Below are 17,651 nucleotides of genomic sequence, written 5' to 3' on the forward strand. Positions count from 1 at the left end.
CTTGCAGTTTTAAGAAAAAAACGCTCTTTAAAAAGACAAGTTATAGAGGTGTGTGTGTGTCACACCCATCCTGTATGGTGGGGTTTGTGTAAACATCCCTCTCTGACAGGCATCTCACAGTCAAGCCCGTCTGTCTGCAGGCCCTTCCTGTTCTGCTCTCTGATGGTTTGTGATCAGTTTAAGCGTGAGGTGATGAGGTGCAGTATAGCTGCCGGTGCTGTCCTGGGCCATACGGACCTCTGAGCATCGGGTGTCACTCGATCCAGCTGCTCTGGTCAGTGTGAGACAAGCGGAAGGGAAGAGGTCAATATCATTTTAACCAGCGGATGTTAACAGCAGCCCAGAGCAGAAACACTACACCACTTATGCCATCGTCATACAGCTCTCTCTCTCTCTCCATTCCACATGCCTTCACAATTTGTGAATCGATATTTCTAAGTGTGGTGTTATTTTACCTCACAGTACTTTATTTAGCTTCTCATGGCAAATACTATATTTATTACTTTTTTCAGATTATTATTTTTAGGGATGCACTGATAAAATATTTGTCAATTCTTAACTCACTGTAACTGGATTCTGAATGATGAAGCTTCTCCCTTTATAGCTGAAGTAGCCTCTGCTTTAGCTTTAACAAACTTATAATATCCCTTGCTGTATCAAGGTTTAAGGTGAGTAATCAAATGAGTTGTGTTAAAAGTTGATGTATCGCCAGGTCTCTGCTGATTCCCACCCCAAGTGAATACTATGTAAATGTCTACGTATCCTTCTTTGTCTCTTGTCTATATCCCATCCTCATCTCCCCCTTTTTTCACCTCTTTCTCCCTCTGTTGTCCTCAGTCATCCTCCATCATATTCTTTGAATTCCACATCAAGTTTCCTCTCCTCCCTATCTGTTAGCATTCAGTGTAAAAGCTGTGTTTGTTTGGCTGCAGAATGCTCTTGGAGGACCCGGAGGCCAGCCTGGCTGCCGTTTCTCTCGGCTGTTTATGTTCTCTGCTCATGTGTTTTGTCAGAGGCCTGTGGGCATTGAAAGTCTGGTCGAGAGGGTTTAGACAGTGGTCCTTTGTAGTATTTGACCTGAACCCTGACCGCAAAACATTTTTCACACCTAGTGTGTTTACTGACGTATTGCTTTGTTTATTCATATGTTAAAATACTCCTTTCTAAAGTGAATTAGTGAAGCATGAAGGTTTATTTCAAGTCTGAGATCAGTAGATCAGTAATATGCTTTACAGTCATGATGGACTCACATTGTTCTCCGTCCTACTGTGAAATTTAGAGCTGGAAAAATGAACCGATTGTTTATCACTTTGCAAGGCCTCTGTGATGTAGTGGAATATTGTGCACTAATGCTTGATGGTATTACTCTGATTCATGGCTCTCATTTCCTGCTCTATCTTTCCTTCCCTTACTCTCCTTTTTCTGTTTCTTTCTCTCTCTCTCTTTCTGTCTCTCTCTGTCTCTCTCTTTCTCTCTCCTTCTCTCTCTTTCTTTGGTGGAATGTGTGCTATGATCAGTGTAAGAGCTCTGTAATGGATTTTAAATGTCTGCTGTCTGGCGCTCCTGTGTGGATAGGCAGGTATCTGGAAAATGGTCCGAGCTGTAAATAAAGGCATTGAATCTCACTCAGCCTCTGATGGAATCTAAACTGTACAGGGCTAAACCGCTGTGCCACGGCTCAGACGACATAAACAGATGTCGCTTCTTGGAATGCACAGGGACCAGTCAGTTACGTTCCATCCTTCACCAGATTCCACATTCCATTCCCCCTCCAACAAGTGTGCTTGTGTCTATGTGTGTGTTTGAGTGGATCAGAAATATTTATGTCTCTTTTCTTTGCCTGCGAGTGTATTTGCCGGTGTGCTAGGGATTCCACTTCGACAATGCTGTAGTTACAGATGGTGACATAGCTCTCTTTCGAGCTCAGTGTAATTTTGAGTGTTGCAAGCAGGATGGCTGAGAAGAGATTTTCTCTTTGTCATGGACCCGGTCTAGGTTTCTTTTTTTTTTTTTTTTCTCCCCAATTTGGAATGGCCAATTTACAATTAGCACATAGCTTGTGTGGAGGCTTCACGCTATTCTCCGTGGCATCCACGCACAACTCACCATGCGCCCCACCGAGAGCGAGAACCACATTATAGTGACCACAAGGAGGTTACCCCATGTGACTCTACTCTCCCTAGCAACCGGGCCAATTTGGTTGCTTAGGAGACCTGGCTGGAGTCACTCGGGCTAGGTTTCTTAAAAGAGACATGGTTCACCACATCACAGCCATCTCTGAAGAAGCAGATCCAGAAAAATTGCATCTTTGGCTTTCTCCATACCAGCGTTCCAGGCCAGGTTCATAGTATTCCCTTTCCTGTCCGCGTCATATCACCATGACAACCAGCCCATTGGCAGAGTCATTTGTCTTCTCCTGAGAAGGCACAGATAAATATCAGGGGTGGAAAGAGTACTGAAAAATAATACTCAAGTAAAATTACTGGTACTTCCTAAAAATGTAGTTTGAGTAGAGGAAAAGTACCTGTCCTAAAAACTACTCAAGTAAGAGTAAAAGAGTAGCTCATTTAAAAGTACTCTTGAGTAGTGAGTATTGAGTACTGAGTTGCGAAAGCTATGCCCCTTTATAATAAAAACTCTATGCTGCAATTTAAAAATGTAGCACACATACTGTAATTTACATTCCCTTTTATGGCCAGAAAAAATAATAAATATTGGTATTTTATAGGTGTTTGTGACTGACAACTTTTAAAATACATCACTTATCTATGATACATTACATGAATCTGATGAAAAAATAAAAATAAAAGGGCAACATGATTACAGAAATGAAAAGATGAAAAAGTTATTTTCAATACAATGATCCCAATTTTATATCATAATGTATGAAACAATTACATTAAAATCAGTTTATGTGTAATGTCTAAATTTCCCTTAATGTCGACAAAGAGAGTTACTGTTGCGCATAAAACATGTTCAAAACAATCAGAATCGGAATGAGCTTTATTGCCAAGTATGCTTACACATACAAGGAATTTGTCTTGGTGACAGGAGCTTCCAGTGTACAACCATACAAAAACAATACAAAAAGAGCAGCAAGACATGGATAATAATAAAAAATAAAAAATAATTATACACATTCGTACAGACACACATACATACATACACATGGGTAGTGCAAATCTAATACAATCTGTTATGTATAGTGTAAATACAAATCTGTTATGTACAGTGCAAATGTTTTTTTTTTTTTCGTTTTTTTTTTTTCCAGAGGAATGAAATGGCAGAGGAGGTTGGATGTGTTGGATAAATATAAGAAAGACTAAACTGTGCATTGCACATAGTTATTGCTCAATGGGGCAGTGTAACTGTTCATGAGATGGATAGCCTGAGGGGAAAAAACTGTTCCTGTGCCTGACGGTTCTGGTGCTCAGAGCTTTGAAGTGTCGGCCAGAAGGCAACAGTTCAAAAAGGTAGTGGGCAGGGTGAGTGGGGTCCAGAGTGATTTTTCCAGCCTTTTTCCTCACTCTGGAAGTGTTTAGATCTTGAAGGGGGGCAGGGGGCAACCAATAATCCTCTCAGCAGTCCGAACTGTCCTTTGTAGTCTTCTGATATTTGATTTCGTAGCTGAACAAAACCAGACAGTTATTGAAGTGCAGAGGACAGACTCAATGACTGCTGAGTAGAACTGTATCAGCAGCTCCTGTGGCAGGTTGAATTTCCTCAGCTGGCGAAGGAAGTACAACCTCTGCTGGGCCTTTTTCACAATGGAGTCAATGTGGGTCTCCCACTTCAGGTCCTGTGAGATGGTAGTGCCCAGGAACTTGAATGACTCCACTGCTGCCACAGTGCTGTTTAGAATGGTGAGGGGGGTCAGTGTTGGGCTGTTCCTCCTAAAGTCCACAATCATCTCCACCGTTTTGAGTGTGTTCAGCTCAAGGTTGTTTTGACTGCACCAGACAGCCAGCTGTTCAACCTCCCTTCTGTATGCAGACTCATCGTTATCTCGGATGAGGCCGATGACAGTGGTGTCATCTGCAAACTTCAGGAGCTTGACAGAGGGGTCCTTGGTGATGCAGTCATTGGTGTAGAGGGAGAAGAGTAGTGGTGAGAGCACATATCCCTGGGGGGCACCAGTGCTGATTGTACAGGTGCTGGAAGTGAGTTTTCCCTGTCTCACAAGCTGATGCCTGTCTGTCAGAAAGCTGGTAATCCACTGACAGATAGACAAGGGAACAGAGAGTTGGTGTAATTTATTCTGGAGTATAGCTGGGATGATGGTGTTGAAAGCCGAACTGAAGTCCACAAAAAGGATCCTTGCTTATGTCCCTGGTCTGTCCAGATGTTGCAGGATATGATGCAATCCCATGTTGACTGCATCATCCACAGACCTGTTTGCTCGATAAGCAAATTGAAGGGGATCTAGAAAGGGTCCAGTGATGTTCTTCAGGTGGGCCAACACCAGTCTCTCAAATGATTTCATGACCACAGACGTCAGGGCGACAGGTCTGTAGTCATTAAGTCCTGTGATTTTTGGTTTCTTTGGGATGGGGATGATAGTGGAACATTTGAGGCAGCAGGGGACTTCACACTGCTCCAGTGATCTATTGAAGATCTGTGTGAAGATGGGGGCCAGCTGGTTAGCACAGGATCTAAGACATGCAGGTGAAACGCAATCTGGTCCCTGTGCTTTCCTTATCCTTCGTAGTTGAAAGACGCGGCTCACATCATCTTCACAAATCTTAAGTGCAGGTTGAGTAGCAGGAGGGGGGAGGAGGAGGGTTGCAGGAGGTGTTGGTGTTTGTGTGAAGTGAAGGTCAGAGTGGGTGTGGGGTGTGAGTTTGGGCCTTTCAAATCTACAGTAGAACACATTCAGGTCGTCAGCCAGTTGTTGGTCCACCACAGAGTTGGGGGCAGGAGTCCTGTAATTCGTAAGTTGTTTCATGCCACTCCACGCTGATGCAGGGTCATTAGCTGAAAACTTGTTTTTCAGCTTCTCAGAGTATCTTTTTTTAGCCACTCTGATTCCCTTATTCAGTGTGTTCCTGGCCTGACTGTACAAGACTTTATCCCCAACTCTGTAAGCATCCTCTTTGCCCTGACGAAGCTGCCTGAGTTCCGCTGTAAACCATGGTTTGTAGTTGTTAAATGTTATATAAGTCCTAGTAGGAATGCACATATCCTCACAAAAACTGATATATGATGTAACAGTATCTGTGAGCTCATCCAGATTGGTGTCTGCAGCCTCAAAAACACTCCAATCAGTGCAGTCAAAGCGGGCTTGTAGTTCCAGCTCTGAATCGTTGGTCCATCTCTTTACAGTCCTTAATACAGGCTTAGCAGATTTTAATTTCTGTCTGTAGGTTGGAAGAAGATGAACCAGACAGTGATTAGATGGTCCCAAAGCTGCTCTAGGGACAGAGCGATATGCATCCTTTATTGTTGTGTAGCAGTGATCCAGTATATTTCTGTCTCTGGTTGGGCATGTAATGTGCTGTTTGAGGAAAACTCCCGCGGCGAGTAGAAAGGCTTACAGTTGATAAGGAGCGCTTCTAAATTTGGACAGCACATCCTCTTTAACGTTGTTACATCTGTACACCAACTTTCATTGATGTAAAAGCATGTTCCACCGCCTCTCAAAACAATGCACGGAATGCAAAAAAAAAAAAATATGATAACCCCCTAAAAAGCAGGGTCACTTGGCGCGTCATGTCCCACACAATAGAGGGGGTAGAGCAGTTGTTTGCTACAGGGGCCACATAGGGCTTTAAAGGGCTTTAATTCACACAAAAATGAAAATTCTCTCATCATATATTCACACTTATGCTATCCCATATGTGTATGACTTTCTTTCTTCAGCAGAACACAAATTAAGATTTTTAGAAGAATATCTCAGCTCTGTTGGTCCATACAATGCAAGTGAATGGGTGCCAACATTTTGAAGCTCCAAAAATCACATAAGTCAGCATAAAAGTAGCCTAATCCATGTGACTCCAGTGGTTAAATCCATGTCTTCAGAAGTGATATGATAGGTTGGGTGAGCAACAGATCAATATTTAAGTAAATTTTTACTATAAATTCTCCTCCCTGCTCAGTCAATCTCCACTTTAACTTTCACTTTCTTCTTCTTTTGTTTTTGGTGATTCACATTCTTCATCAGTGGCGGATTTAGGCATGGGCGATATGGGCAGTTGTCCAGGGCGGCATCTTGTGGGGGGACGTCACGAGTCAACAACTTCGGGGGTGTTCTCATTTACAGTCAAACCCAGGGCGCCAGGTTTTCTCGTTTGCTTGTTGTTATTTGATTAATAGTCTTTATGTGACATAGCCTACTAGACAGTGCTCTATTCGGTTACATGTACACTTCAAGTCCGACATTTTGATGCAAATAAAAAAATGTTGTCCCACTGTTTACGTTCACTTTAGACCAAACTGACTGCGTTTACATTAATGGCTCACCAAGATGGGCACTGGCTGAATTATAAAGTGTATTTGATCGTTTAGTCGCGTACCGGCATTAGCGCTCTCGGAGCACACACGCATGTAAAGCGCTCAAACATTAGCCGCCTGTCAGTCAAACAGCACGCAGCTACAGACGTCAGGAAATAAAAAGTCAATCTTTTATATTTTATCTAGATCAACCAACCATTGGTTGTCTTGCTATCGTGATTGATGTAATGAACACCCCTGGTCTAGATGTAGAACATAGGCCAAGTAGCCTATAGAAAATTACTCAAAAATGTAACATCGATATCGAGGACATCTCTCTCTCTCTCTCTCTCTCTCTCTCTCTCTCTCTCTCTCTCTCTCTCTCTGTGTTTTTTCAGATAAACATCAAGATTGATTTATCGCCCAGCCCTATTGATAACATTGCCTTAATCTCTCACATCAACCCAATAAACTTAGTGATAGATAGCCTGTAAATTAGCTACGTTATAGACACAGAATCTTGTAAGCAGAAATAGGAAATTTACCTCGATATGTTTCTTCAAATTAGAGGCAGGATTAATGCTGATATCTGGCTTGAGCAAGTTAAACTCACATGACACAATCAAGCAATTGGCCTTTGGCCTTTTTCACTGCGAAAAGCCCTTTCAGGTGCGGCCGTGATGTTCAAGTGTTAAAAAATGTGTTTGAGGCATCCTCCACTTCCATAAGAGTTGGTACCAGATCTACAGCTGCCATTCAAGTTTTTTACATGCGATTTGATTTGAGTCACGAGACTCTCCCTACCCAATCATGTTGATAGATCAAAATAAAATCAGGACAGGGAAGTAGCGAACACAGACGGTGGGAATATAGCACATTAAAAGTACAGTTACAGCACTTAAAATGTACTCAAGTAAAAGTATACAATTTTTAAACTACTTAAAGTACAATTCCTGGGAAAAACTACTTAATTACAGTAACATGAGTATTTGTAATTCATTACTTTACACCCCTGATAAATATTTAGTCCCCTTGGTAGCAGTAGGGTTCTCATTGACTGCTGTGTGGTATTACATAGTAATTCACAGGACAAATTCTAGTCTGGACATGTTGGTAGCTTCTGCATATTTTAAAGGCTCAGGACCATGACGTTGTCCTGGTAACACAGTTTCAGCGAGAATGAAAATGATGAATGGACATATCAATTCCAATGCAACTCACAGTTGTTAAAAACATGTCAAAACATTTATTCTTTGCTGCTTTCTACGTTCTATATAGGGTACAAAAATACATATTTTCAGATTCAACTAGTCGACTAATTGGTCTTAAGGAAGCCCTGTATAATTAGACTGGTTTCAGGTAGACCGGACCCCCCATCGGCCGTTTCGTTACATAAGACGTATTTGTGCAGTCAAAAAAAGCTAGACAAAGTTGAACAAAAGTTGGACTACTGTATTTTAACTTCATACACCTCACTACACCAACTAGTCAACCTCCATAATCCACTTGTTGGTTGGTATAATAGATCATTGTGACCCATCCCTAATTCTATATATTTCACTTAATTTTATATATATCCAGTGTTTATAGGGTAATTTTGTTTCTTTACACTCTCTCTTCCTATTAGATTCATGAGAAGCTTCAGTGTTATGAAGACCGCTCACCAGCTCCAGTACTGGACAACGCTTGCTCACTGGCCCAAGATGTGAGTGACCCACATGCACATCCTTCCTGTTAAACGGCAAAACACCTTTAAGCTCATAAACTTTACACACTTTTGCATGGGTAAACACGCACACACTTTCGAAGAAATGCATGAAGTGCGCCTGCAAAAGCACACACAGAGATGTCTCCCAGCATGTCTAAGACTGACTCCAAGAGGAACTTGTCATTAAAGGAAAGAGAGGAGATGGATGGATGTCTGGGGCAGAGAACACAAGTAGATGGGCTGCAGATGAGAGTGTGAGATGAGGCGTGGAGAATTGTGTGTGTCTGTATAAGACATTAGTCATCAGTATTATAAAACTCTCAGTGTTTAAACTCTCAACGGCTTGCATAACGTAAACTGACTACTATATCAACATGGCCACATAGACATACACACTCACACACACAAACCCATGTAAACTTAGAGGAGTTTACTCTGGATATGATCAGAGAGAGAAAAGACAGAAGGAAAGAACACAAAAGTGAATCAGAGCAGAGCAGCCCAGGTCAGCACTGACATTCATATGGGTCGAAATTAGGGGTGTAATGGTTCAAATTTCTCATGGTTCGGTTTGTATCACGGTTTTAGGGTCACAGTTTCAGTACGGTTCGGTATTTGTTATGTTCAGGGGGAAAAAAAAATATTACTGCCAAATCCAAAGTAAAAATATTCTATTTGGTAACAGACACTTCAAGAGGTTTGCCCTCACTAGTACAAATCACCATGGTTTTACTACAGTATCCATAGTTTAAACAATGAATTTGTAGTGAAATCTTAGTAACCACAAAATTAACATGGTTACTGTCATGGTTACAATACTATAGTAAAATCAAGGTTACTATATGGAAACTACAGTATTGCTGTTGTAAAACAATTGTTAATTGTATCAAAACTATGATTTCTGCCAAGAAAACAATGGTGACAGCAATAATTGTTACTTCAGTCATGGCTACTACAATATTACTATTACTTTAGTAAAACCATGGTTCATTTTCGTTAGGGTCCTTAACTAAAAAAAAACTTTCTCTAATTACTAACTCAACATTTTAACTTAATACCTGCATTATCAAAATCAAATCAAATCACTTTTATTGTCACACAACCATACACACAAGTGCAATGGTGTGTGAAATTCTTGGGTGCAGTTCCGAGCAACATAGCAGTCGTGACAGTGATGAGACATATACCAGTTTACAATAAACATCAGATTAACACAACACAATTTAAAGTCTAATATACACATAATTACACACAACACAATATACAAATAATAACATACACTGTACAGTATACAGTACACACAATATAGATACACATTATTCATTCAAGAAAAAGTATATAAAGAATGTACAGTAGGTTGTATTGTACTGTATTGACATTCAGGCTGTCAGTTGATAGTAAGTTGTTAAGAGAGAATATAATATAATAATAATAATATAATTTATGACAGTCCGGTGTGAGATAAAAGAGTAAGAATAATAAAGTGCAGTGCTGATGTATTTTGATCGTGGGAGATCAAGAGTTCAAAAGTCTGATTGCTTGGGGGAAGAAGCTATCATGAAGTCGGCTGGTGCGGGTCCTGATGCTGCGATACCGCCTGCCTGATGGTAGCAGTGAGAACAGCCCATGGCTCGGGTGGCTGGAGTCTCTGATGATTCTCTGAGCTTTTTTCACACACCGCCTGGTATATATGTCCTGGAGGGAGGGAAGCTCACCTCCGATGATGTGTCTGGCAGTTCGCACCACCCTTTGCAGTGCTTTGCGGTTGTGGGTGGTGCTATTGCCGTACCAGGCGGAGATGCTGCCAGTCAGGATGCTCTCTAGAGTGCAGGTGTAGAACCGTGTGAGGATGTGGCGGTTCATTCCAAACTTCCTCAGCCGTCTCAGGAAGAAGAGGCGCTGATGAGCCTTCTTCACAACGGCTTCAGTGTGGATGGACCATGTGAGTTCCTCAGTGATGTAGACACCCAGGAACTTGAAGCTGCTGACTCTCTCCACTGGTGCTCCATTGATGGTGATGGGACTGTGTTCTCTGTCTTTTCTTCTGAAGTCTACCACAAGATCCTTAGTCTTACTGACATTGAGGGAGAGGTTGTGCTCCTGACACCAGTGTGTCAGAGTGTGCACCTCCTCTCTGTAGGCTGTTTCATCATTGTCAGTGATCAGACCTACCACCGTCGTGTCATCAGCAAACTTAATGATGGCATTGGAGCTATGTGTTGCCACACAGTCATGTGTGTACAAGGAATACAAGAGTGGGCTGAGAACACAGCCCTGTGGGGCTCCAGTGTTGAGGGTCAGTGATGAGATGTTGCTGCCTATTCTAACCACCTGGCATCTGCTTGACAGGAAGTCCAGGATTCAGCTGCACAGCGAGCTGTTTAAGCCCGGAGCCCGGAGTTTCTCATCAAGCTTGGAGGGCACTTTGGTGTTGAATGCTGAGTTGTAGTCTACAAATAACATTCTCACATAAGTGTTCTTTTTTTCCAAGTGGGCGAGAGCAGTGTGTATTGTAGATGCAATGGCATCATCATCAGTGGAGCGGTTGTTGCGGTAAGCAAACTGCAATGGGTCTAGAGAGAGAGGCAGCACAGAGCAGATGTAATCTCTGATTAGTCTCTCAAAGCATTTGCTGATGATGGGGATCAGAGCAACAGGACGCCAGTCATTTAAGCAAGTGATTTTGGATTGCTTTGGAACAGGCACAATGGTGGACATTTTAAAGCATGTGGGGACTATAGACAAAGAGAGGGAAAGGTTGAAAATGTCCGTAAAAACACCAGCCAGTTGGTTCGCGCGCGCTCTGATGACTCAGCCCGGAATGCCGTCTGGACCCGTGGCTTTGCGGATATTCACCCGTCGGAAGGATCGGGTTACATCCGCTACAGAGACGGAGAGTGAACTAACCTCTGTAGCTTCGGCCGCGAGAGCTCTCTCCACGAGGTCGGTGTTATTTCCCTCAAAACGAGCATAAAAAGTGTTTAGCTCATTCGGGAGAGATGCAGCGGTGTTCATGGCGGAGTTTTTATTCCCTTTAAAGTCCGTGATGATGTTAATTCCCTGCCACGTGCTTCTAGAGTTGGTGGTGTTAAACTGTCCTTCAATCTTGTTCCTGTACTGACGTTTTGCATAACTGGCTTGTTTATGCTCCTCCGTGTTCCCGGAATTAAAAGCGGAGGTCCGCACATTAAGTGCCGCGCAAACATCGCTATTAATCCATGGCTTCTGGTTCGGATAGATCCGTATTGTTCTGGTCGGAACGACGTCCTCTACGCACTTTCTGATGAAACGCATTACGCTATCAGCGTAAAGCTCGATGTCGTCATCAGAGGCGGACCGGAACATCTCCCAGTCCGTATGATCAAAACAGTCTTGTAGCGTAGTCTGATTGGTCTGACCAGCACTGGATCGTTCTGAGGGTGGGTGCTTCCTGTTTCAGTTTCTGTCTGTAAGCGGGCAGAAGCAGAATGGAAGAGTGGTCTGATTTGCCGAATGGTGGGCGGAGGAGGGATTTGTAGCCATCCCGGATGGGAGAGTAGCAATGGTCCAAAACCCAGTTCCCTCGTGTGTTGAAACTGATGTGTTGTTGGTATTTTGGTGCGATTATTTGAAACTGGCTTTATTAAAGTCCTCGGTCACAATGAACACGGCCTCAGGGTGCATGGTTTCCTGCTTGCTTATAATCCCGTACAGTTCCTTGAGTGCCTGGTCTGTGTTGGCTTGTGGGAGGATGTACACAGCTGTGATAATGATCGCTGTGAATTCCCTCGGTAGCCAGAGTGGTCGACACAGAAGCATGAGAAATTCCAGATCAGGAGAGCAGAAAGACTTGATAGAATGTACGTTCCTCTGATCACACCAGGATTTGTTGATCATAAAACATACACCACCACCTCTGCTTTTACCTGAGAGGTCTTTCACTCTGTCCGCTCGATGCACGGAGAACCCCGCAGGTTCGATGGCTGAGTCTGGAATCTCCGCAGACATCCAAGTTTCCGTAAGGCAGATAATGCAGCAGTCCCTCATCTCTCGTTGGAAAGAGATCCGCGCTTTCAGCTCGCAGATCTTGTTTTCCAGAGACTGAACATTTGCCATTTAGAATACTGGGTAGCGGGGGTCGATTTGTGCGGCGTCTTACTCTGATGAGAACGCCGGCTCTGTTTCCCCTTTTACTCCTGCGTTTCCGCGGCCGGGCAGCCCAGACAAAGGGCTCCGCTTGCGTGTTTGTAAACAGTGGGTCGGCATTGAGGAATTTGAAGTCTGGTTTATGGTGTGTAATTGCTGAACCAGTGTCCAAAAGTGTTTGTCTGTCGTAGACAATAAGGCAGGCAACATCCAAGACAAAAAACATAAGAATTGTAAACAAAACAAACAAAACACTACCATGTTGTGTCGGAGCTCGCAACGCAGCAGCCATACTCGGCGCCATCTTGAGTCCTATGAGTCAAGTTAAATTGATTATTACGTTATTATTATTACGTTAAATGCATCAACATAAAGAGCATTTCAGACTCAACTCAGCATATATTCAACGTTCAGAATCAGTGCCAGTCCTACCCCATTTGACACTCTAGGCAAGGCGTTATCGGAACACACAGGGTGCATTCACTCACTGGCTGAGTGAAGCTATTCCGGACAGCGCGTTACATATGCCGGGCTTTCAGCTGTTCAGAGCGGATTGCATCGCGGAGTTAATGGGGAAAACGAGAGGCTGTGGAACATGCATTTACATCAATGAAAGTTGGTGTACAGATGTAACAACGTTAAAGAAGATGTGCTGTACTAATTTGGAAGCGCTCTTTATTAACTGTAAGCCTTTCTACTCGCCACGGGAGTTTTCCTCGTTTATTCTGGTGAGTGTGTGTATATCGTGCCAAACGCGTGTTTGAATACCGCGCTGCAACAGCTGGCTGATCAAATCATAGACACAGAACAACAATACTCGGACTCAGTTATTATTATTCTTGGGGATTTTAACAAAGCAAATCTCACACGTGAACTGCCCAAATACAAACAGCACATTACATGCCCAACCAGAGACAGAAATATACTGGATTACTGCTACACAACAATAAAGGATGCATATTGCTCTGTTCCTAGAGCAGCTTTGAGACTATCTGATCACTGTCTGGTTCATCTTCTTCCAACCTACAGACAGAAATTAAAGTCTGCTAAGCCTGTAGTAGGGACTATAAAGAGATGGATCAATGAAGCAGAGCTGGAACTACAAGCCTGCTTTGACCTTCACTGATTGGAGTGTTTTTGAGGCTGCAGCCACAGACCTGGATGAGCTCAAAGATAATGTTACATCATATATCAGTTTCTGTGAGGATATGTGCATTCCTACTAGGACTTATTTAACATTTAACAATGACAAAGCATGGTTTACAGCAGAACTCGGGCAGCTTCGGCAGGCCAAAGAGGATGCTTACAGATTTGGGGATAAAGTCTTGTACAATCAGGCCAGGAACATACTGAATAAGGGAATCAGAGTGGCTAAAAGAAGATACTCTGAGAAGCTGAATAATAAGTTTTCAGCTAACGACCCTGCATCAGTGTGGAGTGGCATGAAACAACTTAAGAATTACAGGACTCCTACCCCCAACCCTGTGGTGGACCAACAACTGGCTGACAACCTGAATGTGTTCTACTGTAGATTTGAAAGGCCCAATCTCACACCCCACACCCACTCTGACTTTCACTTCACACAAACACCAACACCTCCTGCAACCCCCCTCCTGCTACTCAACCTGCACTTAAGATCTGTGAAGATAATGTGAGCCGCTTCTTTCGAAAACAAAGGAAAGCACAGGGCCCAGATGGCGTTTCACCTGCATGTCTTAGATCCTGTGCTAACCAGCTGGCCCCTATCTTCACACAGATCTTCAATAGATCACTAGAGCAGTGTGAAGTCCCATGCTGCTACAAACGTTCCACTATCATCCCCATCCCAAAGAAACCAAAAATTACAGGACTTAATGACTACAGATCTGTCGCTCTGACGTCTGTGGTCATGAAGTCATTTGAGAGACTGGTGTTGGCCCACCTGAAGGACATCACTGGACCCTTTCTAGATCCCCTTCAATTTGCTTATCGAGCAAACAGATCTGTGGATGATGCAGTCAACATGGGATTGCGTCATATCCTGCAACATCTGGACAGACCAGGGACATATGCAAGGATCCTTTTTGTGGACTTCAGTTCGGCTTTCAACACCATCATCCCAGCTATACTCCAGAATAAATTACACCAACTCTCTGTTCCCATGTCTATCTGTCAGTGGATTACCAGCTTTTCTGACAGACAGGCAGCAGCTTGTGAGACAGGGGAAATACACTTCCAGCACCTGTACAATCAGCACTGGTGCCCCTCAGGGATATGTGCTCTCTCCACTACTCTTCTCCCTCTACACCAATGACTGCATCGCCAAGGACCCCTCTGTCAAGCTCCTGAAGTTTGCAGACAACAAACAACTGTCATCGGCCTCATCCGAGATGACGATGAGTCTGCATACAGAAGGGAGGTTAAACAGCTGGCTGTCTGGTGCAGTCAAAACAACCTTGAGCTGAACATGCTCAAAACGGTGGAAATGATTATGGACTTTAGGAGGAACCCCCCAACACTGTCCCCCTCACCATTCTAAACAGCACTGTGGCAGCAGTGGAGTCATTCAGGTTCCTGGGCACTACCATCTCACAGGACCTGAAGTGGGAGACCCACATTGACTCCACTGCGAAAAAGGCCCAGCAGAGGTTGTACTTCCTTCGCCAGTTGAGGAAATTCAACCTGCTACAGGCGCTGCTGATACAGTTCTACTCAGCGGTCATTGAGTCTGTCCTCTGCACTTCAATAACTGTCTGGTTTTGTTCAGCTACGAAATCAGACATCAGAAGACTACAAAGGACAGTTCAGACTGCTGAGAGGATTATTGGTTGCCCTCTGCCCCCCCTTCAAGAACTATACACTTCCAGAGTGAAGAAAAAGGCTGGAAAAATCACTCTGGACCCCACTCACCCTGCCCACTACCTTTTTGAACTGTTGCCTTCTGGCCGACGCTTCAGAGCTCTGAGCACCAGAACTGTCAGGCACAGGAACATTTTTTTCGCTCAGGCTATCCATCACATGAACAGTTAAAACTGCCCCTTTGAGCAATAATTAATGTGCAATACACAGCTTAGTCTTTTTATATTATCCAACACATCCTACCTCTTCTGCCATTACATTCCCTTTGCACTGTACATAACCGATTTGTATTTAAATTTACACTACATATGTGTATATTTGTGTGTATGTATGTATGTATATATATTTGTATATGTGTGTATGTGTATGTATGTGTGTGTGTGTGTGTGTATATATATGTATGTATGTGTGTGTGTGTGTGTGTGTGTATATATATATATATATATATATATATATATATATATATATATATATATATGTGTGTGTGTATAGGTATGTGTGCGTGTGTGTGTGTATAGGTATGTGTGCGTGTGTGTGCGCATGCATGCATGTATGTATCTATGAGGCCCCAAATTCTTGCAGGTGGTATAGCTGCCCATTCGTCTTGGCAAAATGCCTCCAGGGCATGCAAAGTCTTTGGTTGTCTTGCATGAACCACATGTTTGTGATCTCCCCAGAGTGGCTCAATGATATTAAGGCCAGGAGACTGTGATGACCACTCCAGAACCTTCACCTTTTTCTGCTGTAACCACTGGTTGGTCAACTTGGCCTTGTGCTTAGGGTCATTGTCGTGCTGGAAAGTCCAAGAGCGTCCCATGCGCAGTTTTCATGTAGAAGAATGCAAATTGTATGCCATTATTTTCTGATAACATGCTGCATTCATCTTGCCATCAATTTTCACAAGATTCCCCGTGCCTTTAGAGCTCACACACCCCCAAATCATCAGTGAGCCACCACCATGCTTCACAGTGGGGATGGTATTCTTTTCACTATAGGCTTTGTTGACCCCTCTCCAAACATAGCGCTTATGGTTGTGACCATAAAGCTCTATTTTGGTTTCGTCACTCCAAATTACAGTGTGCCAGAAGCTGTGAGGCATGTCAAGGTGTTTGTGGCATTGGTGCAGTAAAGGCTTCTTTCTGGCAACTCGACCATGCAGCTCATTTTTGTTCAAGTATCATCGTATTGTGCTCCTTGAAACAACCACACCGTCTTTTTCCAGAACAGCCTATATTTCTCCTGAGGTTACCTGTTGGTTTTTCTTTGTATCCTGAACAATTCTTCTGGCAGTTGTGGCTGAAATCTTTCTTGGTCTACCTGACCTTGGCTTGGTATCAAGAGATCCCCGAATTTACCACTTCTTAATAAGTGATTGAACAGTACTGTCTGGCATTTTCAAGGCTTTGGATATCTTTTTATATCCTTTTCCATCTTTATAAAGTTCCATTACCTTGTTACGCAGGTCTTTTGACAGTTCTGTTCTGCTCCCCATGGCTCAGTATCTAGCCTGCTAAGTGCATCCACGTGAGAGCTAACAAACTCATTGACTATTTATTCACAGACACTAATTGCAATTTAAAAAGCCACAGGTGTGGGAAATTAACCTTTAATTGCCATTTAAACCTGTGTGTGTCACCTTGTGTGTCTGTAACAAGGCCAAACATTCAAGGGTATGTAAACTTTTGATCAGGGCCATTTGAGTGATTTCTGTTATCATTATGATTTAAAAAGGAGCCAAACAACTATGTGATGATAAATGGCTTCATATGATCATGATCCTTAAATAAAAGACAGTTTTTTTCTAAATCAATGTCAAAATTTCACAATTTCTGCCAGGGTGTGCAAACTTTTGAGCACAACTGTATGTCTATTGTGTATTCTATATATACTTATTTCTTTTCAATATTTATCTATTTGTTATTCAATTTTAATTATTTTTTAAAAGTCTTGTTTCTGTTTTTGTATTGTTGTGTACTAGAAGCTTCTGTCACCAAGACAAATTCCTTGTATGTGTAAGCATACTTGGCAATAAACAGAGTAAGGGCAAGGGCAACATAACTTGGCTATGAACACCCCAAGCGCTTTAGTTCTTGTTTCATGTCTGTCCGAACTAGCACCAAGTGCCTGCTTAAAGATGGAAGGGAGTGTGTCTGTGTGCAGTTTCGGGCTCACCTGCTGCTCTGTGCACACCGCATACTATATATCCTCGGGTGATGTAAGCGTAAATAGCTAATCAAATATTGATGTATTACCAGTATACAGAACTCGCGTCGAGCAATGTTTGTAAACATTGCCTGTTTTGTAAACGTTTTTTGACCATCGCTGTTGTGATTGGCTGCATGAAGAAAAAGTTTCCAGACAGGAGACTTAAATGACACAGGGGCTTCTTTCTTGTGGCTTGTTTTCTCCGCTTGCCATTTTGCCAACTAACGCGTGCAGAACTGTAATGTCATCAACTGATTTAACATACTAACAGTTAATAGGATAGGGCTGTTCGATTCCAGAAATTTTGAGTCGATTCTGATTCCTTGTTTTCAGAATCGATGGAATC

At 42.9% G+C, this 17,651-nt stretch overlaps 1 protein-coding gene across 3 annotated transcripts in view; it reads left to right on the forward strand.

The window, feature by feature from the left end:
* Positions 1–17,651, forward strand: part of LOC127427462 (MAGUK p55 subfamily member 7-like) — a 184,925-nt gene that overhangs the window by 66,547 nt on the left and 100,727 nt on the right. For all 3 annotated transcript variants that reach the window (XM_051675088.1, XM_051675087.1, XM_051675086.1), the window contains one exon: positions 8,057–8,134. In XM_051675088.1, the coding sequence (XP_051531048.1) occupies positions 8,057–8,134 (78 nt within the window). The remainder of the gene's footprint in view (positions 1–8,056; positions 8,135–17,651) is intronic.

Source organism: Myxocyprinus asiaticus, chromosome 36, assembly GCF_019703515.2.
Source record: "Myxocyprinus asiaticus isolate MX2 ecotype Aquarium Trade chromosome 36, UBuf_Myxa_2, whole genome shotgun sequence".
Taxonomy (NCBI): Eukaryota; Metazoa; Chordata; class Actinopteri; order Cypriniformes; family Catostomidae; genus Myxocyprinus; species Myxocyprinus asiaticus.